We start from the raw sequence: 27,612 nt of genomic DNA, 5'->3' as shown, positions 1-27,612 counted from the left end.
ATGCTTTAACTTCAGTCCAAGCCACAGGAGAAAAATGTTTCTTGCAGTAAAGGAGACATTGAATATGGACCATGGGGTTAAAATGCAGCTATAACTGGGTATGAAATTTTAATAAAGTCTTTTAAATTTCTTTTAAAAAAAATTCGAAGACTAAAAAAGCTAGCTTTACTGACTTGATTTTTCAGAGTAGCAATTGATGTGTCAGAGGAGTGTAGCAGTGATATTGACTCTAATGATAACCAAGCGTCAATGTGACCTTGAAGTAAGGCTTTTATTTCTTTTAATTAGGATAATTATTATAAGGTATGATGGCCTCTTTACCGATGCACCTTAATATCAAGTACGAACATTTTTTATCATTTGACCTTCGATTTTAACTTGAGTTACCATACAGGGGCATCCAAGTTTCACAAATGCAGCTTGTTCTTCCTGTTTTCATTTTACCAACAATAAGTTATTATATATACAGACAAAACAACATGGACAACTTAAAAGAAGTCAGTTTGGAAGAACAAGAGTTTGGAGAGGAGGAATGTGAGAGAAGTGGAAAATGAATCTGAGGATATTAAAAGAGAGGATACAGGCCCTGGGGTCATACTGCTCACCAACACTGAAGACATCAAAATAATAACAGAAGACTTTACTTGGTTAGTGTATAGGAGGTGTTTACTGAAAGTGGCGAGCACCAGTGTTAACAAAGTCAGCAGCGTACAAGGATGTTATTCTGCAATGACCCTTCGTACAGAAATTATTGGATCTGCACTGTATATTCATTGGGTACCTAAATCTTATTACCGTTTTTTTATTCTTTTTAAAAATCATCAACCTGACAATGAATAGAGCCACAATTGTTAATGTAATAGGCTTCATTATTGATAATTTTTTTTATTTTTTTAGGAATGTGAGCGAAAACATGAAGCCTACAGATAGTGTTCACAACCAGTATTAAATAGACATCTTCATGGTGGAGATTTGCAAATTGTATCTGCTTTGCTATGATCAGGCAACAATTTCTCCAAAATAGCTCTTTATGCAAAATTCCTTAGAATATATTTTCATGCAAGGTAAAAATGTTCCAACAGTCAAAGAACATACCTGGTACCAACAATTAATTATTTCTGGATGGAGAACCAACGCAAAGTTGTAGAAAGTATAAGTGGACAGAGTGTTTTTGCATGAGGTATGTGCTATATAACCGAACTTACATTTTGCCAAGTGATCAGTTGTATGTTAGGTAATTTTATCATACTTCTATTTATTTTTTTCTTACATGAAATAAATTCAATTGATGTGATTAATTCCCCAAGAATTACTGTGGATGGACTAATCTCCATTGTTTTGTGCATTAGTCAAGTGAACAAGTTCATACCTCAAATTGTATATTGGTTTCATATAATAGTTAAAATATATACCACTGAAGGAGTTAGCAAAGTTTCAGTTCCCTTGACAACTATCATTTACCTCAGTCTCACCTGAGACAGAACTCCTGGGATTTTGGAATATCCCTATTTTCTCAATGATAAAACTGTAACTGTGTATTACAAAATTTAATATAAGATAACAATTTTCTGATTTCAGGGGATGGTCGCAATGACAGTCCTGGCCACGGCGCACAGTACTGAACTGATGGATGATCAATTCAAGAAAAATAATTTGCTTCATAACCATGGACAAAAGGAAAACGGGCAAGAAAAGTTGTAACATGGAAAAGGCCTGCTTTATGGATTCCATGAATGAACTGATATAAAACCATTTAAACATTGAGGAAGTAGTTACATATGCTCACATACAAATAGGAGGAGTAATGGGTAAGAAGAATTATTATGTTGAATATAACATAGATAGATAGATAGATAGATAGATAGATAGATAGATAGATAGATAGATAAATAGATATAGCATATATATCAAGAAATTAATTTCTTGTTAGCTCACCTGAGCCACAGACTCAAGTTGGCTTTTCTGATTGAGGGGTATTTTAGTTCTTCACAAGAACATATGAGATATGAGACCCATTTCTATAAAACATGCCAAAAGCATTTGAAATGAACATTGGAAATGTGGCCCATGGGCCACATGTAATTTCAACATTTATATATACATGTAGGCTATTTAAGTTGTGTAAAAAAAAATTTTCTTAATATGATTTCAGAGAATATCTTTCCAAACAATCAACATTTACATGATGTTTGGCATGCTGCAAAAAACCTTGGAAAGAAAGTGATTAAAGCAGGTCAATAAAAGGAAAGCAGAGAATTGCTTGACTGGAATATATATATAATAAATTACACTTCTCTTTTCTGTTGCTCCGCTAAAGATTTGGATAATTTTATGGTAACACTCTTCTTCATGTGACTCTTATAAAAAAAAATACAGTCAAACCTTGTTTTTTCAAACGATATGGAACTGGTGAAAAAATTTGAGATATCAAATTATTTGAGATATCAAGGACGAAATCTTTAAACTATAAGTAGTTGGGACCAAGAAATCACTTTGACTTGATTTATCCATCGAATTAGACACTACTGAATTCAAACTCCACTGATATTCCCAAATATTGACTGACATTGTCTGACATCCACTGTACATTGACTGTACCTCACTGTACATTTCACTGACTTCAACTGTACCCCACTGTACCCCACTGTACATTTCTACTGAACAGCACTGTATCCCACTGTACACCACTGTACAGTCCTACTGACTTCCACTGTACCCCACTGTACGCCACTGTACAGGGCACTGACCAGCACTGTACCCCACTGTACGGCACTATACTATTAATTTGAGAAAAAAATCAGATTTTTAAATCTTCAGTATATTTTTTTCTTCGATATTTATTTTTATTATGCTGTATATAACATTATCATTATGTATACAGATAACTTGACAGAAGAATGCAACAGGTCGTTAAATTTATTTAATACGTTTTCTTTATTAATAAATGTCTATTGTTATTGAATGTTACGATCATAAAATTATGACAATTTCCCTAGCTATAAGGTGAAAGTATTGAATTTTACATGTTGAATCTGATTATTAAAAAAGTACATGTCATTATGTTCATTCTGCCAGTCATACGAAAATCCCCCCCCCCCCCCCCCAGCAAGGTTACATAATCATTTTTTATTGATGATACTAGTATATAACAAGCCCTCGTTTAAATGATCGGGTTGTTAATTCTCTGTGTCTCAAAAGCTGTGTTTTAGCCACTAAAAACAGTCAGTTAAACACAGAATCCACAAAATATATCCATGCTTTTTTTTGTACACATGTCCAAATATCATGTCTGTCCGCTTGACTACACAAGTACATTTTGAAGATAGCGTGCGAGTTTCTAGCTCATTTGTTAATTGATTTCTTTTGATTAAAATATTTAAATATACATTGTAAATGTCGGGTTTTAATTTTACAAAATAACACCTACTGCAGAAAACATTCTAAATTTTAAACATAATCAGTGAGATATCAAGCGGTAATTAACTGTATCATTAATTTCAGCAAGAAATAAAAGGAAGGATTTTAATCAAGGAAGGTTGTAATATGCGTAGCTGTACAGAGAGAGAGTGAGAGAGAGAGAGAGAGAGAGAGAGAGAGAGAGAGAGAGAGAGAGAGAAAGAGAGAGAGAGAGAGAGAGAGAGAGAGAGAGAGAGAGAGAGAGAGATTACAGGTATATCACTTTCTGACAATATTGTGTTTGTGTCATTTGCAAGCGTAGAAAAGTTCACAATAAAACCTATGTTGGAAGTGGCGGTTGTGATGCCGTAAGGTGATTTTAACGTGCTTATACCTTTCTGACTCAAGGCCTCAAGTTTTAGCACTAGAAAATTCATGAGAGAGAGAGAGAGAGAGAGAGAGAGAGAGAGAGAGAGAGAGAGATATCTCCATTTATCAGAAATCGATTAGAATAATAAGAAATTGTCTATTAATCTGCTTCTTTTACATATCGATTATTTTTCTTTGTGTCTTACGTTTATTTTTGCCAACCAACTCCGTGGGTTAAGAAAAATATCTGCAAACTTTAAGTCGAATGAAATGTAATTATATGGATAATATCACCCCCCCCCCTTTTTCTTCAGGAATCCACTTGATACTCCTTGCAGTACTGTGTTATGTTGAAACGATTCATGTTAAGCGATCGGTTATAAAAATTAATGCATTTTTTTTTTATTTTGACCTCGATGTGTAATCACTATTAGATAGATATAATAAATCCCACTTTTGTGCAAACATTACATGAAACTAGTCCTACATGTAAGTAAATTATAATAATCTTTTAAGACAGATTTTAAATGATTATGATCCCAATGCACCCGGCAACCATAATGATTTTTTTTAAATCAAAAGTGAAAATTCAGGTTGTTTTGTTTTAACAGTGTATTTCCCCGACGTTTACATCTATATATTCCTAGGCCCCAACACAAATACTCAGGTGGTCAGTTTTCACACCTTGACACAGTCACCCGGCCGTGTGTATAGTCTGAGCCTTTCTGTTAGTTCCGGGTTTTTCGTTGTTCCCAGACAGACAAAAGATTTTTTTTTCTGTAGACATACACAAAGAAGGAGACAGTGTACTGTCGATATAAAATATTACTTTTAAGCGTTGACTTTCAATCATTAAGAATTTTTAAGACAATCATTGAATAACGAACTTTCAATCATTTGAATCCATGGACATTATCCCGAAACTAAAGATAAATACATATTTTAATTTTTTGAATGCCAATATTTAGATTTAGCCGCTTTCAACATTACTACATGTTACTGGTAGTACTTTATTTAGATACTAAAATATTCTTTCGTTAGTATGGAGAGAGAGAGAGAGAGAAAGAGAGATTTTATAGAAGATTTGTAATGTTTGCTATGATACAATATACTGGTTTCAGTAAATGAAGGAAAAAAACAGAAGAAAAAACAAAAGATCGTTTTAAAGGCCGAACTTTTTTACCGGGTAGTAAATCTCAGGTGAGGGCGGGGCTTAATTTCTAGAGGTGTGAAAGCCTCTGGGACTGAAAGTCTACCTGCGATCGTGAACGCTGCTAATCACTATAAACAGGAAGCAAATATTACACAAGATATAAAAAGTTAGTCAGAATTCGTCTAAGTTTGAATATCTTTTTGTTTTAATGGCCATACGAAGCGATTTTATACGGAAAGGTCGTCCCAGCACGTGTGTAAAGCACATTCAATTAAAAAAATTCAACTAAACTAATTCTGCTTTAAAGATTTAACTCAGTTCATTGTGTTTAGCACTTGACATTGTTTAAGACGTTAATTTTAACAAATATAATTGTATATAAGAAAACCATACGATCAGTTAAAATATTCACTTGAATGTAAAGGCAGCCATTATACGATTACAACTAATGAAGTTCGTTTTCCATGGCATGACGTTTTCGTGCAACAAGTTCCAATTGAGTGTATAATCAGTAAATACAGCTTTAATAGCTCATAAGTTTGTTTTAAAAAAGAAAATTTTGTATGCATGTTTTGGGCTGCATGCTCATTCATCGTCGTGAAATTTCTTAGGTCATATACATTCAACATGTTTCAAAAATAAATTGCGTATTTTCAATTACTGAATAAAAAAAACTATTTTTCGCATTGATCCGACCCTTACACAATTCACTTAATACGGAAAGAGAAAATAAACATGTTTGCCTATTAATTAAGGTGTCGCTTATAATTCAAGAGATGCTAAAATTAAATTGTGATGCAGCAAAAATATTGCGGGGGGGGGGGGGGGGGCTTATGTATGCCTTCCTGACTTTGGACGAGAATAGTTACAACATGCGAGAGAGAGAGGGGGAGGGAGGGAAGGAGGGGGTATATTTTTTCTTATTAAAACCTTTACTACATATATATCACGGTAACATTCTTCGCTGTGCAAGAGAAGATACATATAGATGTATTACATGTGTTGATAATGAACAGTGTTCAAATTCAAAAGTATTTAATTAAAAGTACCGTAATAGGGTGAAATATTATTTGAACACTGTTCGTTATCACCATATTTCATTTTTGATTTAACACAATACTTATTTAGATACCAGCGACTGGTGGGGGGGGGGGGGGGTTATAAATGTTTAACATATTTAATATCCGACTTGATTTAAATAATAAAAAAAAACGATCTAAAATGATAAATATAAAGAGTATTTCGTTTATTCATACATGTTATGTTTTTTAAAAAATATATTTCAAATGGATTTAATAATCTAAAGACAACAAATGCCCCTATATGGGAATTACATAATATCTTGAACAAGGTGTCAGACTGACAATTTTCAAGGTTGAATATTGGGACATTCACACCTTTTGATCTACTGAAAGTATGTATACTAAACACAGATACTGACTCGCTGATCTTCCTGTGAAGTAAATTTCTCAGACATTTTAAAGTGCAGTTATCTTCTCTATTTCGGGAAAAAAGTCAGTATGTTGAACAATAAGGTCGATTTTTTTATCGTTAAAAAAGTTGTTCCTCATCCACATATATGTTACATTAAAGTTTTAAAATTCAGATAATTCAAAACTATTTATAAATTGTAATGCATAGTTTTAAATTCTCTTAACGTTAAAACTTAAATGTAACATACATGTATATACTAATATTTATTTGACAATATTGATTAAATGAAATTCATTGTAAAAAAAAAATGAACTAGATTTTTAGTTACTAAAACATTGATTTTCAAATATATAAAAATATTTTCCCATTTATATTGAATAAGTTCCTATATTTTGTATGATAATTGGATTCCGAGTTTTTAGATAAATACATGCGTGGATCGGAGGATTGGGGGGGGGGGGGTCAGAGGATAATTTAATTTTTTTAAAACTTACATAGTACAACTATCCAAAATATGTCTAAGCTCCCCCAGAAAACAAGTATCCCTGCCCTTTCCCTGTAAATAATTCTGACCGCGCATGTAATTATATATGAACTTAAAGAAATAGAAGCCCATTTTCTCTCTTGTAAGCAAAAGGAAAGAATCAAAATAAATCCAGATTTTGGTCTCAAATAAAGTAAATATTCAATTCATTGTTTAAACATAATAACTTATAAAAAAAATACTAGGTACAGTGGGTTACAGTGGTGTACAGTATTTGTCAGTACCCTGTACAGTGGTGTACAGTGGGGTACAGTGCTGGTTAGTGCCCTGTACAATGGTGTACATTGAGGTACAGTGCTGGTCAGTGGGTAGGTACTGTGCTGTCCAGCGGAGTACAGTGGAGTACAGTGTCTCTGTACAGTGGGATACAGTGGGATACAGTGTGGTACAGTAGCTCTGTACAGTGGGTGTACAATGGATTTACAGTGGGGTACAGTGGTTATACAGTAGATGTCAGACAATGTCAGTCAATTTTTGGGAATATCAGTGGATTTTGAATTCAGTAGTGAGAGTTTTCAGGGAACGAGATGTCTAAGTCCAACTGTATGTTATTGACTCTATTTTGAACTTGATAGATATTCATAGGGGTATCATTGATTTCTTTTTAGGAAATATGGTGTGGTACTGTTCACCATGTTGTTGATGAACATACCTGGGATATTTCTTATAGCAACTTCGTTGGTGCTTGCCAATGTAAGCATGAACCACTGCAAGGGGACCACAAGGAGTGGATAAAACAGGCAGTCCTCCACACAAAGCCTTAGTCCAAATTATATTCAGCAAACGATTGTTAAAAGCTCTTCCATACTATCTAAATTGTGTGTAATGTCATATGTTCAGAAAGTGGTGCTTTCTGTATTTTAATACCATGTTGAAATGAGATATTTCATTCATGTTATGTTAAAACAGTAGTTACAGTGTTTTAGAGAAGCACTGCAGAGCTGGAGAACTTTAACAATCTGATTCTTACGAACAGTGGAAAGAAATTTGCCATTTATCCACCTGTATACCGTGCTCGAAATCAATTGGCAGCCCTTGATTACAATGCCAATGTGGACCGAGAAGTGAAAAGAAAAATGGATGGAACAATTCGGTAAGTAAATTTCGATATAAAAATCTGCTTCAGTCAAAAATAATAAAAAATTGTTTTAAATTATTTCAACAATTATTTCCTTAAAGATGTTTTACTTCATACACTACATGTATATCCAATTGGCCCCCAGATGCAAAATTTCATTTGAAGTCACAAGGTTATATGATTATGGGACGAACTATTCTCTAAGAATTAAAATATTTTCCTATCAATATCTTGTGATCATTGCTTGACTTTGCTCACTAACAGCCCTTATGCAGTGAATTACTATTTTGAACATTGAGCCAATTTAATAACTTGTAATCCCTTTAACGTGTACCTGTTCTATATCTATTGATGTTTTTTCAATTTTAGATTTTTTTGTTTGATTGGGCAACATAGGACATTTAACAAGAAAAGTGGTCGATAGAGTGTTTCTCCCGTCAAAGTAGACAAAAGTTACGACCATATCCATATTCTACAAAAAAGAATTGTAGAGGCCAGGCTTACTGACCAGCAGGGTATAAGCCACTCTGTACTTTAAGATGCACATGATCCAAGACGTCTTGGGAGGACCATTACTCCAACTGATCCAAGACCAACAGCTGAACTTCAGCAAGAGAAAATATCTCGCTTCAGACCAAAACTTGATATTATCATAATTGCATTAATTTATTTGTACAAAATGATATGATATATGATATATGATATTGTATCTTATATTGTTATAAATAGTTTATATTGTATATTATGATACAATAATGTATAATTTGATATAGTTTGATAAATCATTGTATCATATTATACATGTATTGTAATATATCATATCAAATCATATGATATGATATTGTATTGATGTACTATTATGTTACATAATATAATATTATATCACATGAAATTGTTTCATATGATATTGTAACATTTAATTTTGTATTATATAATATGATATTTATGCATTATTTTCAGTAGTATATTCTTATATAACAGTAGTATATTCTATATAACTCTATGTAGAAGAATATCCAATAATTGTAATATAAGCTCGTCAAAAAATATTGACTGGTTAATAGTTTTTTAATATTGACCAGTTAGGAGTAATATTTAGAGAATATCCCCTCTATTTCCAATAACTGCATCTGATTTGATTGTTCGCAAACAGTGCCGTAAATACATCTTCGAGACTCCAAAACAAGGAGACTTCATAATAGGCAATCTTTCATAGCAAGTAAACAACGGACTTTATATGTGATGTTGTGTCAAAACAGTTTCCATGAATATCTAAGATTATCAACTATGATTTTCATAAAATATTATAAAGGTGGTCTCAAAATGATGATGCATAGTCTCCGTGAGCTTTTTAATCTGTGATAAATTAAGTCATGCCAGGTTGTGTACAATTTAAAATATTTGTTATTCTCTATCATGTATTTATAGTTTCTTTTGATTGTACATGTATCTAATGATTGATTTGATGACAAACTCGTAACAGTATGGCATGCTTTTTGCTCTACTACAGTTGTTTTTTTTTCTTTGAAATAAATGATAACTGGAAATGCTGAATGATAAATGATTATAAAATAATATTTTTTGAAAAGTACATTTTGAAGATTTTTTAAACTGAATAACATCCCCTATGTCCCACCTTCAAAATTTAAAGTATTCTTCTGATTAATATTTTGCAACACACTAAACTTTAACCTTAAAAAAATTAAATAAACTGCAACATTTATTTCATTCACATTTTTTTCCAAATTAAACATCTTTAAAATGATAAGTAAACATAAATGTTCAATATAAATATATGGACATCTTTTAAAATCAAATTCCCATATTTCATTTTAATATGTTTCTGTACATCTATAACTCCAACATTTCATCTTTGAATCCAACATAACATAATCCATATGGATCAGGAAATCTATCTCTGATACGCCATATGCAGCAGCTCGGAATGACACGTCTGTTGCCCGTTCCCAATTTGCCGTGGTGCCACAACAGAAACTGGCGGTAAGCAGTGTGTCGATTGGCCCGATTTATGGCAGTATCCTTTGGCATGGCAAGGATGTCCTGTCTGTACAGTCTTGCTAGAGCAAGGACTGCCTCATTCAGAATAAGTACATCAAAATCCTGCAACAAACACAAGTGGAAAATAAAGTACAAAAATTGAAAATTATAAAAACTAGTTGTATGTTAATATGAGTACTAAATGCAAATACTCACGGGTAGACGAGTCACACATCTATCTGCATTTCTCTGACAGCAAAGCTTTTCTTATGGGTAGGCAAATCTCTACAAAAACCATAACTGCACCAAGGCAGTTGGGTTGTAGGATTCTGTGATGGACCTGGGCAGGGTTCTAGTATAATAAACAAATATTCGGGGTTTTCACCAACAAACTTCGGCAGTGTGTTTCTTATTTCTTCTGGACAAAGTTCATCTATTTTTCTCTGAAAGGAAGATATAACTTTATATGTAGAGGTAGTAATCAAAGTGTATATCATCTTATATGCTTAGAAGATCCAGTCAAGACTTACCATTAGCACATTCTTCCTTTCCTGTATAACGGCCACTGCTTCATCTACACTACGTCTCTTTCTAATCCTATTCCGCTTGGGGAGGGGGGGGTGTGCTCCTTATCTTTTGTACTTGTATTTGGGATCACCCTCTTCCTCCAGATCCCCTTACCTTCCTGGGCCTTTCACGACCCTTCTGAATTTAGGTTCATTATCAGAATCTATATCTGAGGACTGTACGAAAAAAAATGTATGATGTCAAAATTAGAATCTCTTGTATATTTAACTGTGTTTTATTGGAAAAGATTTCGAACAGAATACCTTCAGTTATATATAGCATGTACTCATATACAGTCCTACGTAATCGTTTGTAATACAACAATCACTTTCAGTAAAAATAAGCTAAAGTCAACCGTTCAAAATGATGCAATTTATCGCGAAAATTCTAACAGAATTTCCGCTGAAAATGTTTTCGACATTTTGCCGGGAGATTGTTCAATTAAATGGTTTCCCTTCTAGTGCCCCAATATATACATTTGTGCTTCTAACTGGTGAATATACTTTTAAAAACCGACTGAAAAGTAAACCATTTATAATTTATCGAGAAAGTGATAAAGTGTTCCTTTTAGATAGTCACTTTACCTCGTATTCCATGATGCGTGTAATCGAGGTGTAGTTTTCAGCATGTATCTACGATTGTCAATCAAAATCCATATAAAATTACAAAGCTTAGCTTAACATGACATTTTTAAAAAAATTCAAAAACATATGTATTTTTCCATTAGTAGAAATTAGAATTAGTCAGTATTGGTATCTTTAAAGTTTTGAAAATATTACCTCATGTAAGAATACGTCTTCCGAGCAAGACACAGTATTTGGAAGGAAAAGTGACAAATTATTGATAAGAAGTCATTCAAAGCCCTGCGCACTAAGCATTGGATTGATTAAATCAATGACACACGATACGTACTCAATCACGTAAGAACATTAATTGGTAGATTAAAGCATACATTACGTAATATATCAATAAATCAATTGGTTGATTCCGATGAACCAATTTTATATATTAAAAAGGCGAGTATTTTACATTATTATCCTTTTATATGAATGTGATAACTGTTTCTTCGTGTACTTACAATCTAATTATATTTTTGATTTTAAAGAGATAACATGAAAATGTTAGATACAGTCAACCATGGTTATAACAAGCACGTTAACACTGAAGTGACGCTTACAGCAAAGTAATTTTTATTACGCGTGACTTTATTACATGTTGTTAACGTCTCACATATAACGAATTACGCTCATAACGAAGCAACATAGTCCGTCCCTGAATTTCTTATAAGCGTGTTTTACTCTTATGAAGTAAAATGGTTTTCTCATTCCGTTGTAAATGAATGGTTAAAATGCAGCAAACCATTTGTAAAGAGAACTAATTACGCACTTAACTTATCCGACATAACATATTGGATAGTTAACAGCAAATCAACCGCTAAAGATGAGCTGGCTCTAGCTATTATATTGTACGACATTTGTACAACTCAGACTTACTTTTAACCATTCAATTTTATCACATAAAAAAATAAGTTCCAATGAAAAAATACCGTTTTGTACCAAAAATTACATGTTATAAGGATATGCACCCGTATCGTATTTAGTGTCATACGAAATAAATGAGAAAATATCGTTTAGTCAATTAGGCGAGGCCTTACAACAATATTGAAGAGTTGTTATATATCACTATTATTATTTTTATTGATTGTCTGCATTTAATTATTACAAGGGATAAAATTTGCTGCCAATTTTACCTTAAAGGGAAACTGGAAAATACAATATGGCTCGCTTAACAAAGCAAATCCTTAATTGCCAAACTCTGGAGAGCAAGAACAGAGGTTGTGTACGAAATTTTCTTTAATTGTAATGGTGAAGTTGGTCATTGTCACGACAGCCGTCGTGACTGTTCAGTCAAACACAACAAGATTCGATTTTTATTTATAATTTTTTTTATAAAATAAAACCAAACAAATATACATAATTGATACATATCATGAACAATAAAATGTTTAAGTTTTGTGGTGTTTTTTTAGTCTCCATCACGGGCATGTAGAATGGTATAAGATGCCATCCAGTGAGGGAATGGACGAGATGAGTAGAAATGGCACTTGCGTGAGACAGTGGCAGATAGGTTCAACCATAGCGATGGACTGCCAGACACTTGATAGGGACCTTATTAAATTAAACTAATAAACATATTTTGAGTTACATGATTAATATACCTTACATAAACATAAGCTAAGTCGCACGGACTTAAATATAACATTATGGCAAAACAGCAGGTCATACAACAGCACGAAACCACATCGAATACGAACACTGCATAACGTTAGGGGTATCACACTACTTAACAAAGAAAATCCTTGTCAAAACGATCGACAAAATACTCCGTACTACACGGAGAATATACAAGTTCACCGTACCACGGCAAAAATACAAGTATATCATGCATTTATATCCCAATATAAAGCACACACCCTCGAACGTGACCACACAGGAACAAGCGCGAGCAAGCACCTATGTTTAACAGTTCTACCTCGTAAAACCAGTATATCAAAAAGTAACAAAAATACTTAATATAAACTTCACAGTAATGAAAAAAGACTGAGCCGAAGTTAAATTACAAAAGTATAAAATAGGTTAACTTATCCCTAGTACAATGTAGTTGAAAGGGTTACTCAAAACCTTAGCTGCTCATACCTGTCATGAAGAAAACGTGGCCACTGTCTGCAAGGTCTGCAATGCAGCAGTTTAAATAAGGTAATCAAACAAAAGAAAATAACTGACCAATACGTACTGTAGTTAACACCGTGTCCAGAGTATTAAACTAGTTACACAGGAACGGTTAAGAGGGTCCCTAAAGGATACTAATTCATAAAAAAATATAATACCTGTAAGTACCGATTTGTGACAATCATATTCCAAGTTAAAGGACATAATGTTTCAAAAGGTGTTTATTTGCATATAATATCACCTGATTGACACAGAAATATTGCATGATCAGAGGACCAAAGTCTGGAATGAGATGGTTTAATTTTTTACAAAATAATTTTCATGCGTGCACTGTTAAGTACACACATACACATAATTGTGTGCTTAAAAGCAGTTCGATTGTCCTTAATATTCATCATATAAATTATTGTATTTTTTCTATTTTCTAAAATGGGCAAATTGATATCTTGACGTTGTTTTCACTTTCATTTCACATTAATGTCACAGGGGTATACCTCTTTCAGAGAATAGAGGCGCATTCCAAAGATGGATGATAATAAGTGGTTTTAAGTTAATGGCACTATCGTAAGGGAATGTAAATAAAATATAAGAGGAAAATGCCCAGTTCTGTTGATTATTACAAAAGTCTCACTATCTTATGAATAATTAACCCTCGTATTTTAGTAATACCGCATCAGTTTTTCTCGTGTGACCTATTCGCGACGCAATATTAATAAAACTGTTGTGTAAATCAATTAATGATTCTGGTGACCTCGTTCATTTGATTTGTACTGAAACACTTAAGTTGATTGTTTTTATTTTTGCTTTGTTTTGTTTGTTTGTTTGTTTTTTGTGGGTTTTTTTTTTTGTGCTGACGAGATAAATTACAAACACAATATCTTAAGATATTTTCTTAGATATGTATTAAAAAACTATCCCTCTAACAATTCAAATGTCGGTTCTGGAATCAAGAGGAAGATTTTATTATCTTAAACCTGTGTCATATTAAAACAAGAAATGTTATTTAACGATATGAGTAAAGATCGATTTGCCCTGACGACTTTTGCCGCATTTTAAAAAAGAAAATATATGAATTTATTAAAAGTACATGCGTTTACCATATATAGGTTGCATATAAATCACAACGTATTTCTATTTCTCCACAGGCAGTGGTAATTTATCAAGGTTTAAATTCGCTTTCAAGCGAATGAAAAAAGTCAAGGCAAAGGCATGTCTTATTATGTCTGCCACTTATAAGATACCATGTTTCGTACATCATCAAATGAATGCAGTTAATATCTAAACTTCAGTCTAGGATGTATTTTTTAAACGTTTGCATCTTGATAAATTTATGTATGAAATTTGAACACAACAAACATTATTCTAAATAAAAAGTCTAGAAAAAAAAACCCACACCAAAACAAAGGCAAAGGAAATACAGGCATCTACAAATCTTTGTTTGGTTACCATAGGTGTTTTGTTATATTAAAATATCAAAAAATGAAACAGATGACTTAGAATCTGTGTAATCTTTTATTTCAAGTCAATTGGGATAGATCGAGTCGAAGTAAAAATATAAGTAACAAATACTTCTTGATAATAATCGATATACATAAATGTCAAGATGCTTGTCACAGAAAGTAAATTATTGGTTTTTTCATGTGCAAGTCTTTTAATAAATAGAAATGAAACTAGCCAAAAGTCCCGTCCATTAAGCATGATCTTGACAAAAGATACGTATTAAATCATTTTGTAAATATGGCGTTTTACAGTTTTCTGTTTCAAAATTACAATACTAATCATAAACACAATCCACATTATTTTTTTTAAGTTTTCATTCAACATTTGGCGCAGTCTTTCCTGTTTGATATACCATGGATAATATAACATGAATTGTGTCTTACATTGTAATTATTTTTAATGGGGTCGTTTGATACAGTTATATTTCCAAATTCTTTACGTCTTCATGTGTTTTTCTGTTTAAGAAAATATTTTTTGATTATGTAATAATTTAAATTTTTGAAAGTTTATTATGAAATACAATAAAAAAATGAAAACATTTAGTGCTCCGTAACCTGTCTTCTGACAAGCCATGAATTATGGTCGAATAAAAATTAGCAACGATTCGTTATTCGCTTAAATTAATAAAATCCTTATTATTTCACTTTTATTATCGATTTTCTAAATTTCTTGTTAAGACTTTCTTTGTGATAATTTTTTTTCAATGTATTAATAAATATTCTATCTTTTACAAGTGAAAAAAAAATATTTGATAAAAAATTATAAATCCAAGTACTGAAGTACTGACGGGAGTTGATTTTATCGATTATTATTTATCTTAACATCAACGATATGTTATTTTGCTTAGCAAGTAGTTTATAATGTCTATCTAAATTACGCACATTTTTATAATATGGATTCTCGAACTTTTCCGACAAGAATTTCGAGAAAACGTCTTATGAATCGTGTTTTGTTATATTAAAAAATAGAATTGATTTCATCAAACTTTGTATCGGAATTCGAAATATTTCAAAAAGTGTATGGATCTAACCAATAATGAACTCTAGTCTCGTTCAACCAGATGCTCGGCTGTCTCCGTTAATCTCTGACAAGATAGAGATACCAGGTCACGTGATAGCTTGAAGATGCGACCTCTAAATATAGACTGATGAAACTCTCTGCTTGTCGGAGATGTACGGAGACAGCCGATGGTTGAACGAGACTATATTGAAGTCTGACGTAGGAATATACATACGACTGCAAAAAACTTTTAAATTGTTCGTACTATTTAAAAGCTGACTATTTCTTATGTATTTATAAACAAGTTTCTTTCAAAAAAATTCTTCCGTACATTACATCGAATTTATCGATTATTTTCAAGAACTAACTCTAACTCAGCGGTGATGATTTGTGCTCAGGTCGAAACACTGTTTCAGTTTCGGTTTGCTGGAGTAACTGCATAGGAGAGTTGATTAAAATCAACTCATAAAAACTTAATTAATTATCATCATAAAACCATTGCAATATACGGGTCAAAGATATATTTAAAAGTTTTCAACAAAATTTAATATTAAAATTTGCACTTGTCAGTATAAGTTGCTTACATTTTATTTTTATTTTTTATTTTAGTCACTAAATATTTAAATTTATTAATACTCGTTTCTTTTTAAAAGAATCAAACATTTTATGACCAAACAGCCTAAAATAATATTTAGATTAAATAAAATGTTGTAGAATTTAACAAGTTATTATTGCTAATTATACAAGTGCCTATCTAAGAGCAAATTTAACAAGCATTCTGAGAGCATTGCATAAGCAATACACGTCCCCTACCGGTTTGTAGAAATTTATTTGATACCCACCGAGCCCGATAACGAACCCGAACATTAAAAAAATTGAATATAAAAAATTAATTTTCTCGAAAATATGTCAACCAGACGCTACAGAAGTGTAAACTTGATCCGTAATTTGACATTTTGAAGCTGCTCAGAAAGTTTCATGCCATTCGTCAAACCCATAAAGAAAAAACAGTGGAAAACTGAAGTGGGACAGACAGACGGACGGACAGACAGACAGACGGACGGACGGACGGACAGACAGACAGACGGACGCAGAGGAAAGCTATAGTCCCCTCCGGTGAAACCGGTAGGGGACTAATAAACCAGTGCAGTAGGTTCCTGGCTAATTGGTTGTATGTCAAATCTGATTCTGAATTAAAATTACATTTACGCAATTACAATATTTGCTAACACAGACAAAAATTGAAGATTGTTGAAGTTTGGCATCACAATTTCATGTTTATTACGTATAGAGTCGTGTTAGAAGGTAAATTTGTGATAAATTTTGATAAGAAATTCTATTTCAAAAGCAACAAATAACGGCACTTTGCTATGAATTATGTAATACAAAGTTATATCATCCATTATTTACATTTTGAAGCACGGCCGTTGCGTATCCTACTTAAAATGTAACCTCATATCAACTACGTTTAGATATCTTCGCTTAATATCTGCACGTTTTGTACAAAAAATAAACTTTTAATGAATCTTTTGATCCAGGGGGGAAAATGACACGTTTAATTCTTTTTTATTTAAAAATAAAAGCTGATATCATAAATACAATTTCTTTACCGAACTGTATAATCGTTGTGCTTTATAAGCTAATTTTGCTTTTTTTGGCCCGACATTTTTTAGTTAAAAGTATACATGTTAAAGAAAATGCATAATAGACAGTTGCAAAATATCATACTTTCCAATTTTAACTCGAAAATCAGATAATTGGCTGATTCTTCCCATCAGTCTAGGTCGCTATCAAAGTAAAATATAAGATAATCAAAGTACTAAGAGTACTGAAAGACGGGGTCTTGAAACTTGAATTTGTAATTGTTCTGGAATTCCTCGAATATGCTTCAAAAATTTATGAGTTTGAATTATTTGTTACAATCTATGTTAATTCGGCTTTTTTGTAATTGTCTGATACTTTGTCTAAATTTTACTCAATCCCGACAGTGACAAAATATGACATTGTTTATATCTACAAGATCTTTCATTTGATACCTTCATAATTGTAGAAAATTGACACAACGGTATATTATGTAAAATAAGATCTCAAGGGAAAATTTTAAAAATTACTACTACCGGGAAAATCAAACAACTATATCAAAGTAGATAATTTTAATCATTAGATTTATTCAGTTTTGTGTTTCAAGGGAAAATCCACAAGTCGGACGGTATCCGTAACAAAAGTTTTTTGAAAACCCCGTAAACTCTATTATTGCTGAATTAACAAAGTGAACATTTGTATAGCGATAACAAACACAGGCATCTGACGTAAGAAATATTTTTTTTACAATAAGATTCCAAGAACTTTGACAATAAAAATATTTGTCACGGTCGCCATTTTGATTCTTAAGACCGACTTATCTGACACGATTTTCTTCATTTGCGATTCATGCAAAATTAATAGGTAAAAATAAATCCGTTCGCCACTTACTATTTTTTTTGTGTAAACCCGTGCATCACCTACAAGAATTACGATACAACTGTTCCTTTCATTAAAAATCATACTCCGAAAATCAGAGACATAAATAACAGAGATTGTCAACTCCGCCATTAGCGTGTAAATGTTACGGGACTAACCTTACTTTGAGAACTACAAGTGCAATAGCAATCTTGTATAAGTCATTAAATTTGAACCTGTTAGTGAACACGAACCTGTAAATATTTTAAGCATGTTTTATTTTTGAAATATCTACAAAAACTCTTTATTTAGTTTTTAAATTACTTTATTAAAACTTATTGACTTTTCACAAAGTAATTGTAATGCATTACTTTACTCGTGTCATGGTAATGTAATGCATTACTTCAAGAAAATTAAGTAATGGTAATGGTAATTTAATGCCCTAATTCATGAAGTAATGGTAATGTAATACATTATTTTACAATGTAATTCACCCCAAGCCTGATTCCAACTAAGCCGGAAAACATGAACATTAACATTTAACTCGGTTCTTCAATCGATAAGATTGTATATATTATATGATGTATAAGTCTTCCAAAATGTATAATCTATTATAGATTTTGCTTACAATGCATTGCTTAAAATTCAAATTCAGTTTAATCAACTAAAGAGCCAACGAACGAGAAGGCAAATTCAGACTTGCTTTTATTTATTTTCTTTGTACAAAATTCCTATAGAGACGAACAGCAGTCATACCGCAAGTAGACTGGAAGCCAATGAAACACCTATTTAATTTTTAAAACATCTGTGTATAACCCGTTCCGATTTTAAATTCGGCTTGCGCATGAAGTTTGGTAGTATTCAGGTGAAAGATTGTTAAAATGAAATTCACAACTTTTCAAAAATGGCACATTGCATTTGGGAAATTTAATTTCGATTCCACCATCAAACTCTTCTATTGATTAATAAGCTCGTACACCAACTGAATTGTCAAAGGCGCCGTGCATTCATTTACGTAACTCATTCCACATTTGAACCCGAGCAAGAATATTTTGATCAATAAAACTATTTGTTTATTTTCTAAATAGAATTTTGTTTATACACAGAGGACTAAAAAAACGATTTAATGCGTGTTTTTATGATACATATTTACAGAAATGCATGAAAACATCCTGCACTATTTTCTTACGCGTAGACTCAATTCATGTGTTCTACGCGTGCCTTCCGGTTTGAGACTTCGGCTGACAGTAAACCAATAGACGGGATCACGTGACCCCGTCTAAAAATCCTGTTTTTTAAACTAATTTTTAATTCAATTTGATCACATGTCAAAAAATGAAACTATAAACAATAAACCGTCTTCTTTAGTGATTCATGGGGTAATGAATGTAGCAGCAGATATACGTCATTAGATAAGCAGCGTGGTGTTAATATTTTTAAAAAGAATACAACAATGATAAACAAAATTTCTTTTATTCGTACATTTGATGTTTTTAACTTGATTTAATGATCAGCTTTTACGTTAAGATCCCTTGGTTTGCTTTGGGTCAGGCTGTGGTCGACAAAAGTTCGTTCTAGCAGACTTTAAAATAGTTCCGGGGTTAGGTTTGGTTTGGTCGGCACTATTTGTAAAAGGAGGTTAAGTTACATAAAAAATGCCGATTTAAGCGGTAGCTAATATATGTTTTTCCATTAAAAACAATTACAATCACACGTGAAACAAGAGACAAGCGAGTTGACAGTGTAATTAACTAACTGGTCACATATAATAGATAACATCTTAAATCTGTTATCCTTATGCTTATTAGGAAATCGATTCAATTTTTTGTTGCTAATATTATCTATTCAAATCATAAATTTTGTGTACAAACACGCCCACACAATATTTCTCATTTCTTTCTCCCTCTTCTCTCTATCTCTTTCTTTCTATCGGTGTAGGTGTTATGACATTTTCCCCATATACATAATTCAGTAAGCATCGATAACATGTTATATTATAAGCCCATCTAAAATTAATAATTTGACTTTCCCAAAACTAATCAGGATTTATAAAATCCGTAATAAGCTCGGTGACGTGTAGGTAGGTAGTGTTCAGTTAGGTATTATACAGACTTATTGTATATTCTTTTTTAAGTCCCAGCCACCGCTTTCATTGGGCGTGAAAGCGTTGAAGGTAAAATGTAAACTATCTTTGTAATTCATGTTACACCGAGTTCACTTGTCATAGCACTGAAATACATGTACAGAGTGTTCAATCTTTGAAAATTGCATATTAAAATTCAGCTTTTCAAATCAAATTTAAAAAACGCTCTAAGGAAAACAAATAAAAAATTTAAATTCTAGAAAGTAAAACTGCACATAATGATGAGTTTATCGAATTAGTTTTTTTTTTCTACAATTTATTTTAAAGATATTATCGTTACAAAAAAAAAACAACTGTTCAGAATCTTTAAACAAACGTCGTACTACTAAAAAAGTCAGGTTTTCTTTGTTTGATCAAAGAAATTATATTTAATACGATAATTCAAAGCAAACAGCCACATTCTAGGTTTCTTCTTGCTTGATCCGTTAAAAATATATGTGCCTTTCCTGTTCAAGTACGCATAACTTTTAACATGCACTTGTATTAATGAATTGTTGCTGTCAGCAATTTACTGGTCAAAAAAGTTTACTTTAAACTGGGTCACAAAATGACATTCGACGAAATCAAAACTGTTCTACCTTATACATGTAAAGTGTAGCAATATAAATTTAATAATTATTTTTATGTTTTTTGTCTTTTCCTCTGTTATATTTTTACATCAAATGCTTGGAAAAAAAAAATGTTTAAAAGTAGGTAAACACCAGCCTGCTATTTTTAAAACATGATTTTAATGCTTGAACATTCTGGTTAAAAAGTCAGCAAGGCCACCTTGTAAACAAAAGTACTTAGAAATCACAAAGTTTTAAATGTATCAAGAGATTTAACTCGAATATTCAACAACTGGTTTTCATTTTTTGAAACGCAAGGCCATGGTTTAATTTTACTTTTGTCCGCCTTTTAAAGATGAATTTATAATTCAAGCTGCACTTATCTAAAATACGTAGTGAATTGGAAAGAGTTCATCTGTTTTGTTTTTTTGTTTTTTGAAGAACACTGATTGAAATATCAAAATGTTCAAATATTGTTTCATATTACAATTATATGTTATTCAGATTTTAAGACATACATTTCAAAATGTAATGTAGAACAAAATATGAGTGTCAAAAAGGATTGAAACAATTTGTTAAAAAAAATTATACAGGGATATGGACATCATGCTAGAAGTTTTAAACATGACTATATTTAAAAATACGGTATAGCGTTTTACAAATTTGTTACACATTACTTTTATTCTTTTTTTTCATAGTAATGGTGCCAGCTTTCCTAATACCCTGCTTCTTTGGCTTTTTTAAATGTACATTGGTATTGAAGAGAAATAAAGAACAATCAAAAGAAAGATTGTTTTCGGGATTTTTTTTACCTACTAATATATATGTTAATCATTTCATCATTGTATTACAAAAAAGATAATAGTAGATTCAATTATCAATATACGTATGGTTTTAGGCAGATAAAGACATATGTTTTGTTGTTACTTTTATGCATGTTTCAGATAATGATAAGATAAATCTTTAACAAGCGCTTGATATCTTATTTAACTTGTGATTCGTCATAAAAGACACAGGGCATGCGTAAGCATTTTAAATGAAGCCTCAACCGTAGAATTACATAACGCTGTATTTTTTCTTTGATTTATTGTCCATTTAATTTAATTTTAATCTTTGGTATCACATTTAGAATTTCAATTTATGTATTTTGTCATCATTTACATCATATTTTTGACATATGCTTTATCATAATTATATGGTCAAGGACAGTCGTCCACTGCTAGCGTATAAATTCAACCGATTCTTCCTGGTAAGTGTGTCCAAGATCGAGAAACGAGGAGAATCGGTTGCAGTTCTATTGGTAAGTGATTTTCTTTAAAATATAAGATAATTAACTGTAAAAGAAAACTTCAGTGACGCACTGTAAAATTGCAGCAATTTTATATTACAAACATTTTTTTAATCGTGATTATATTTCGGATTTTCTTTCTTAGTTTCTGGGTTTGAACTCACCAATATTGTTATTAGCATCATTCTTTTTCAAATGCTTGATGATAGATACATTGAGAAGTTATATTATAAAGAGAATGCATGTAAATGAATGAATTAATGTACAATTTCAATTGATTTTTTTAATATTAATCCAATATTATGTATCTTTCTAGAATTCCTAACGTTGACAAAAATGAAGGTCGTCATGTTTTTGGCGTTCGCCTGTTTTGCCTTAGCAAATGTCTCAGGATATCTACATGGTGAGTTGGGTACACCTTTATCTAATTAAGTTAATCAATGGTCAATCAAGACTATTTAAAGCGGAATGAAAAAGATATGTGCAATACAACTTATTCAGATAAACAAACCATTTTGTATTTTGAAATGTTATACTAATCTTAAAAGATCAGGTCAGATGACTGACGTGCGAAAAAGGTTTTTACTACATCTATCAACTTAATGAATAAAATAAAATATTTTAAACTAGCCCTTTCTCTCAGAAAGAAATAATAAAGATCAGATTTCTTTATTTTTTTATTTTCTTTGTTTAAAAAGATTCTTTGTTCAAAATGCAATTTATGGAGAAAATAAAATAAATCAATTGTCCTCTAAAAACTATTAAGTGTAAGGGTGTAATTAACTTGTAATCGTCCAATGAATTATACACGTACATTTTTTATGAATACTTTTTCTTTTGATTAAGTTAGTTGTTTACATTTTTAAGTGACCTTTCTATGAAATTTAGCAAAATTATATCGTCATTTTAACGACAACCGGCTTATATATTTTGAACGAAAATATTACATCAAATTGTATTTGTTTTTAATTTACAAAAGTATTTTGTACTTTATTACTTGCTATAATGGAGATAACATTGCATGGTTCCCGAAACAACAATGTGGTAAAGATATGGTTGGGGGGGGGGGGCGTGCTATCTCCTGGGTAGCCAGACAGTTATTACTATTCTATTATAGTGAAGATAGCTTTATTAGTTGCCATAACTGAGTTAGCATGGTAAATAATTGAGAGAAACTAAACCTCGATATTTAAACAAATTGTTCTGAAAACAACAAAACTGTTAATGAATAAAAAGCTTGCGAACAGGAATAATTTAGTTCATAAGAAACATGTTAATTCGCCATAAGTTAAAACAATGTCACTTTTCGCATGCGCGGGGGTGTTAAGGAAGCATATGGAATCTGAGTTACATGTTATTCCGTGAAATGACAAATCTTACTAATTATGTACATATTCAAATATCTAAGCAACGAAACGTAGACTAAAAACAAATAAAAAATACTGAAGACAATTTTTTTTCAGAAATTAGTTTGTATTACGTAGATTTACACATTGATGACGTCATGACTAAAAGTTGAATGTCGTGTGAATTTGATCGGAAAGCATTGTAAACAGAGTCAAAATATAACTAATCTAAGAACTCTAATAAAGTATTGTGGTGTGATTTATTGAGAATTGAACATAAGAATACTGGGAAAGAAGTTAGTTTTATCAATCATTCGCTTAAAGGTATGTAAATTTGCTTTTATTTATCGGCCAGGCTTTCCACTGTCTTTGTTTACGATATAAAAATCCGCCTAGAACAACACTACCCCGTATATATTGAACTTGAAATTTTATACGTATCGTTAGTTTGATCAATGCTTTATTTGAAAAGTGCTGCTAGAATCCCATGTTTTGTGTTGTTTTGATGGAACATACCGTTTTCCGTGCAAACTTAATAAAAGTTGGGAAGGTTTTACGAGAGCCGGATGAATAACTATATAATTAAGAAGAACATAGAATTCTAGCAGCGGTTTTGATTAAACTGAGATGATTTGCCTTCACTTGGTATGTTTATTTTATTTTAGAAACCGCGGGGTAGTGTTGTTCTATCACATTTTACGTTAAGGAATATACATAAGCTGTTTATAGTTGTCACGTGATAATGCACCAATGTGGCAGTAATGTACTACCCGATTTTATTGCACGGACATCTGTTTTAAAGGATAATTCTATGTTTTTGATCTTATTCAAAATATTTATTTAATTTCACGATTTTGAATATAACAGTCAAAATAAGACGCTAAATTGTCCATATGCTTCCTTAACACTCCCGCGTGGTAAGATAAAAAATGTATATTTATCGTAATTATGCATAGAATATATACATAAGCGTAAAGGAAAGATACATTCTAGTCCTTAAATTTCTTGAAGGGTTTAAGTCTAAAATTGAGTTGTAACGTTAATGTTTCGATCGACACATTTATAGGTAATATTATTACACAATGGCTTAATATTTTAAAGTTCTTTTTTAAATTGATAATTTTTAAATTTACTATGGTTATATCTACTGACAAGTGAATGCCATTGACACTATTATTCTAGTGCACAACATGGAAAACAGTTTAAATACTGAAGGCTATTTGACAATGGAAAAGACACAAACTAATTTTCTTTTCTTAACTTCTATTTATAGGCCATAACAATGGTGGCAATGGAAATAATGGAGAAAGATACAATGGAAATCGTTATAACGGAGAAATATATGCTGATAATGAAGAGGATAAATATGATAATGGACTTAACGAAGATAATGTATATTACAATCGTGGATACGATGAAACTGAAACCAGAAAAACGGAAAAAGCTACTACCAAGAAAGTAGAAATAACGGAGAAAGATAGATATGACAACGGAGGGGATAAATATGACAATCATGGACACGACGACTTTGAACATGTTCAAACGGAAGTAGATATTAAGGAAGTGGTAAGAAAAGAGAAAGAAAGTTATGCTCTTAACGGAGGGGATGAATATGGCAATGTTCACGACGACTTTGAACATGATCAAACGGAAGTAGATATTCAGGAAGTGGTAAGAAAGGAGAAAGAAAGTTATGATCATAACGTAGGGGATCGATATGGCAATGTTCACGACGACTTTGAACATGATCAAACGGAAGTAGATATTCAGGAATTGGTAAGAACGGAGAAAGAAACTTATGCTCTTAACGAAGGGGATAGATATGGCAATGTTCACGACGACTTTGAACATGATCAAACGGAAGTAGATATTCAGGAAGTGGTAAGAAAGGAGAAAGAAAGTTATGCTCTTAACGAAAGGGATAGATATGGCAATGGACATGACGACTTGGAACATGATCAAACGGAAGTAGATATTCAGGAAGTGGTTAAAAAGGAGAAAGAAAGTTATGTTCATAACTTGGATGGATAAATATGGCATGTTCACAGCGATTGGAAAGAAGCAAGACAGATACAATGGAAATGAGACGTTGACGAAACCATGAAAATAATTATAAAAACGGAAACTAAGATTACGAAAATGGCAATTTCGAAAACATTTGGAAGTAACAGATTCTCTGTTTTAAAACAGATTGTTTATTATTAAAAATGGCAATAAGAAACTGTCTTTTACTAATAATATATATAAGCTAGAATTTAGAGAACATTGTGAGAAGATTGATACAGACAGCATTATTATCTTCAAAGAACCAAATAAATGCAGTGGCAGAAACGTTTCTTTATTTTACAAGAAAATTATTAAAATTGTTAAAGGGACCTGGACACGATTTCAAATGAAAATTTTATTTTTGATTTCTATTAATAAAATAGTTAACTTTTGTATTTTGAATGATTCACCAAAGTTTGCATTTTACAAGTTCTGTTACAAACGAGATACAGAGGAAATACGTCGTTGTTATGTAAACAAAGCTCGGCCCGAGTCTTATATTTGTACTGTAATGTAAAGACATTGCCATTTCTTTATCAAAATAACTTGTGGATACAAGATAAACTGATTCAATGGGTTTATAAATAATTTTATCACAACAAACAGCGACATTAGATTGAAACTTATACCAATACAACAATTATGTAAACATTGACAGGACTCGAGCTTTGTTTACAAAACAAAGAATTCTAACCGCTGTAATTCGCTTGTAACTCGATATTTGACTTTCAGATCTTGTCAAAGCATTGAAAACATCTATATTACCAATTCTAAACATAAAAATTGAAAAAATAAATTTTGAAATTTTTAGCTCAAGCCGTGTCCAAGTCTCTTTAAAGTCAACATGAAAGGTTGTCCTTTTGGTATTTTATAAATATCTACAAACAGCGACATTCGATTGAAACTTACACCAATGCAACAAATATGTAAACATTAACAGGACTCGAGTTTTGTTTACAAAACAAAGAATTCTAACCGCTGTAATTCGCTTGTAACTCGATACTTGTTTAGCCTAGGACTAGAAAGTCCCGACGTCATTGGATTAGTCGCATCATGTAATTGCCTTATAAATTTCATTACACGGCGAGCGTCAAAAATTTATACGGCAACACGGTACACGTAACGTTATTTGAGCTGATTTTTTACACAAACATTAAACCATACCTTTTTTTTGCCCATGACTTAATTTTACGATACCACAATGGCATCCACGTTTGCACAGACGACTGAAGAGGAAGGTATACAACAAGAGAACTAGTTATGAGTCTTATTATTCTATATTATCCCTTGTTTATTTACATATCAAACTTGAGGTCCTCGGCTCCGTCTCCCCTACTATGGACTTTATCGACCTCACAAATTTCTGTAAACAGTCAGTAACAAACCAAATAAGTAATATATATATATATATATATATATATATATATATATATATATATATATATATATATATATATATATATCTATCTATCTATCTATCTATCTATCTATCTATCTATCTGCATAAATGGCCTACTACATTCTGTCATTGTGTATCATTAATATAAATAGCATTTGAAAAGTTTAATTTAAAACTTCAATCAACATCCTACTAAACGGTATTCTTCTTGGATTCTCTCCAATTACAAAAGAAAGAAGTGCAGAAGCTGTTGTTCATAGAAATTAAACAGTTGTAAGGAAATTATTACAACACAACCATTTCTCTTTTTTATGTGACGAATGTAAGTGAAAATCGGTATAAGCATCGCAGAAACCCTGACAAATGATATGGCAAAGTAATATTATAAACATTTTCATTAATTTGTTGGTAACGTTTGTGCACGTTTTAGTGGTGTCCGATTTGAGATACGGAAAGAGTACAACAATAGGTACCTAGCAGTAGAACTCTGACTGCGATGTGTTTGAATTTTGACGTTAATGCGACGCAGAGAGAAAAATAACTTAAATTTGTTGAAATCTCGGAAGAAGACATTTTCTGATCAAGAATTTTCTTAAACAAAAACTAAACAGTAGGTAGGAACCAACACTTTCTGTT

General features: G+C 31.7%; 2 protein-coding genes and 1 pseudogene across 2 annotated transcripts; 2 read left to right on the top strand and 1 right to left on the bottom strand.

Moving 5' to 3' along the window:
* Positions 1 to 1,630: 1,630 nt before the first annotated feature.
* On the top strand, positions 1,631 to 9,190 carry LOC128173939 (uncharacterized; annotated as a pseudogene).
* Positions 9,191 to 9,825: 635 nt separating this feature from the next.
* LOC128173938 (P2X purinoceptor 7-like) lies at positions 9,826 to 11,135 on the bottom strand. Its single transcript, XM_052839602.1, has 4 exons — positions 11,124 to 11,135; positions 10,358 to 10,415; positions 10,189 to 10,238; positions 9,826 to 10,095 (listed from the first exon to the last, which is right to left on the bottom strand). The coding sequence occupies exons 1-4, from the start codon at positions 11,133 to 11,135 to the stop codon at positions 9,826 to 9,828; spliced, it is 390 nt and encodes a 129-aa protein (XP_052695562.1).
* An 11,386-nt stretch (positions 11,136 to 22,521) lies between these two features.
* Positions 22,522 to 25,679, top strand: LOC128173937 (gigasin-1-like). The gene is made up of 2 exons (XM_052839601.1): positions 22,522 to 22,588; positions 24,805 to 25,679. The coding sequence occupies exons 1-2, from the start codon at positions 22,522 to 22,524 to the stop codon at positions 25,560 to 25,562; spliced, it is 825 nt and encodes a 274-aa protein (XP_052695561.1). The 3' UTR covers positions 25,563 to 25,679.
* Positions 25,680 to 27,612: the final 1,933 nt, after the last annotated feature.

The sequence above is a fragment of the Crassostrea angulata genome, chromosome 2 (genome assembly GCF_025612915.1).
Source record: "Crassostrea angulata isolate pt1a10 chromosome 2, ASM2561291v2, whole genome shotgun sequence".
Lineage (NCBI taxonomy): Eukaryota > Metazoa > Mollusca > Bivalvia > Ostreida > Ostreidae > Magallana > Magallana angulata.
Note: the sequence above shows the minus strand (reverse complement) of the source record. Positions and strands in the feature narration are given on the sequence as shown.

What these genes read in the sequence shown, in the direction of transcription:
- LOC128173938 (XM_052839602.1), bottom strand. An exon ending in CACACTGCCGAAGTTTGTTG is followed by an intron (nt 10,239 to 10,357) that starts GTGAAAACCCCG and finishes CCTACCCATAAG; the next exon opens with AAAAGCTTTGCTGTCAGAGA. An exon ending in GATGTGTGACTCGTCTACCC is followed by an intron (nt 10,096 to 10,188) that starts GTGAGTATTTGC and finishes TGTTTGTTGCAG; the next exon opens with GATTTTGATGTACTTATTCT.
- LOC128173937 (XM_052839601.1), top strand. Translation starts at nt 22,522, where the DNA reads ATGAAGGTCGTCATGTTTTTGGCGTTCGCCTGTTTTGCCTTAGCAAAT. An exon ending in TGTCTCAGGATATCTACATG is followed by an intron (nt 22,589 to 24,804) that starts GTGAGTTGGGTA and finishes TTCTATTTATAG; the next exon opens with GCCATAACAATGGTGGCAAT.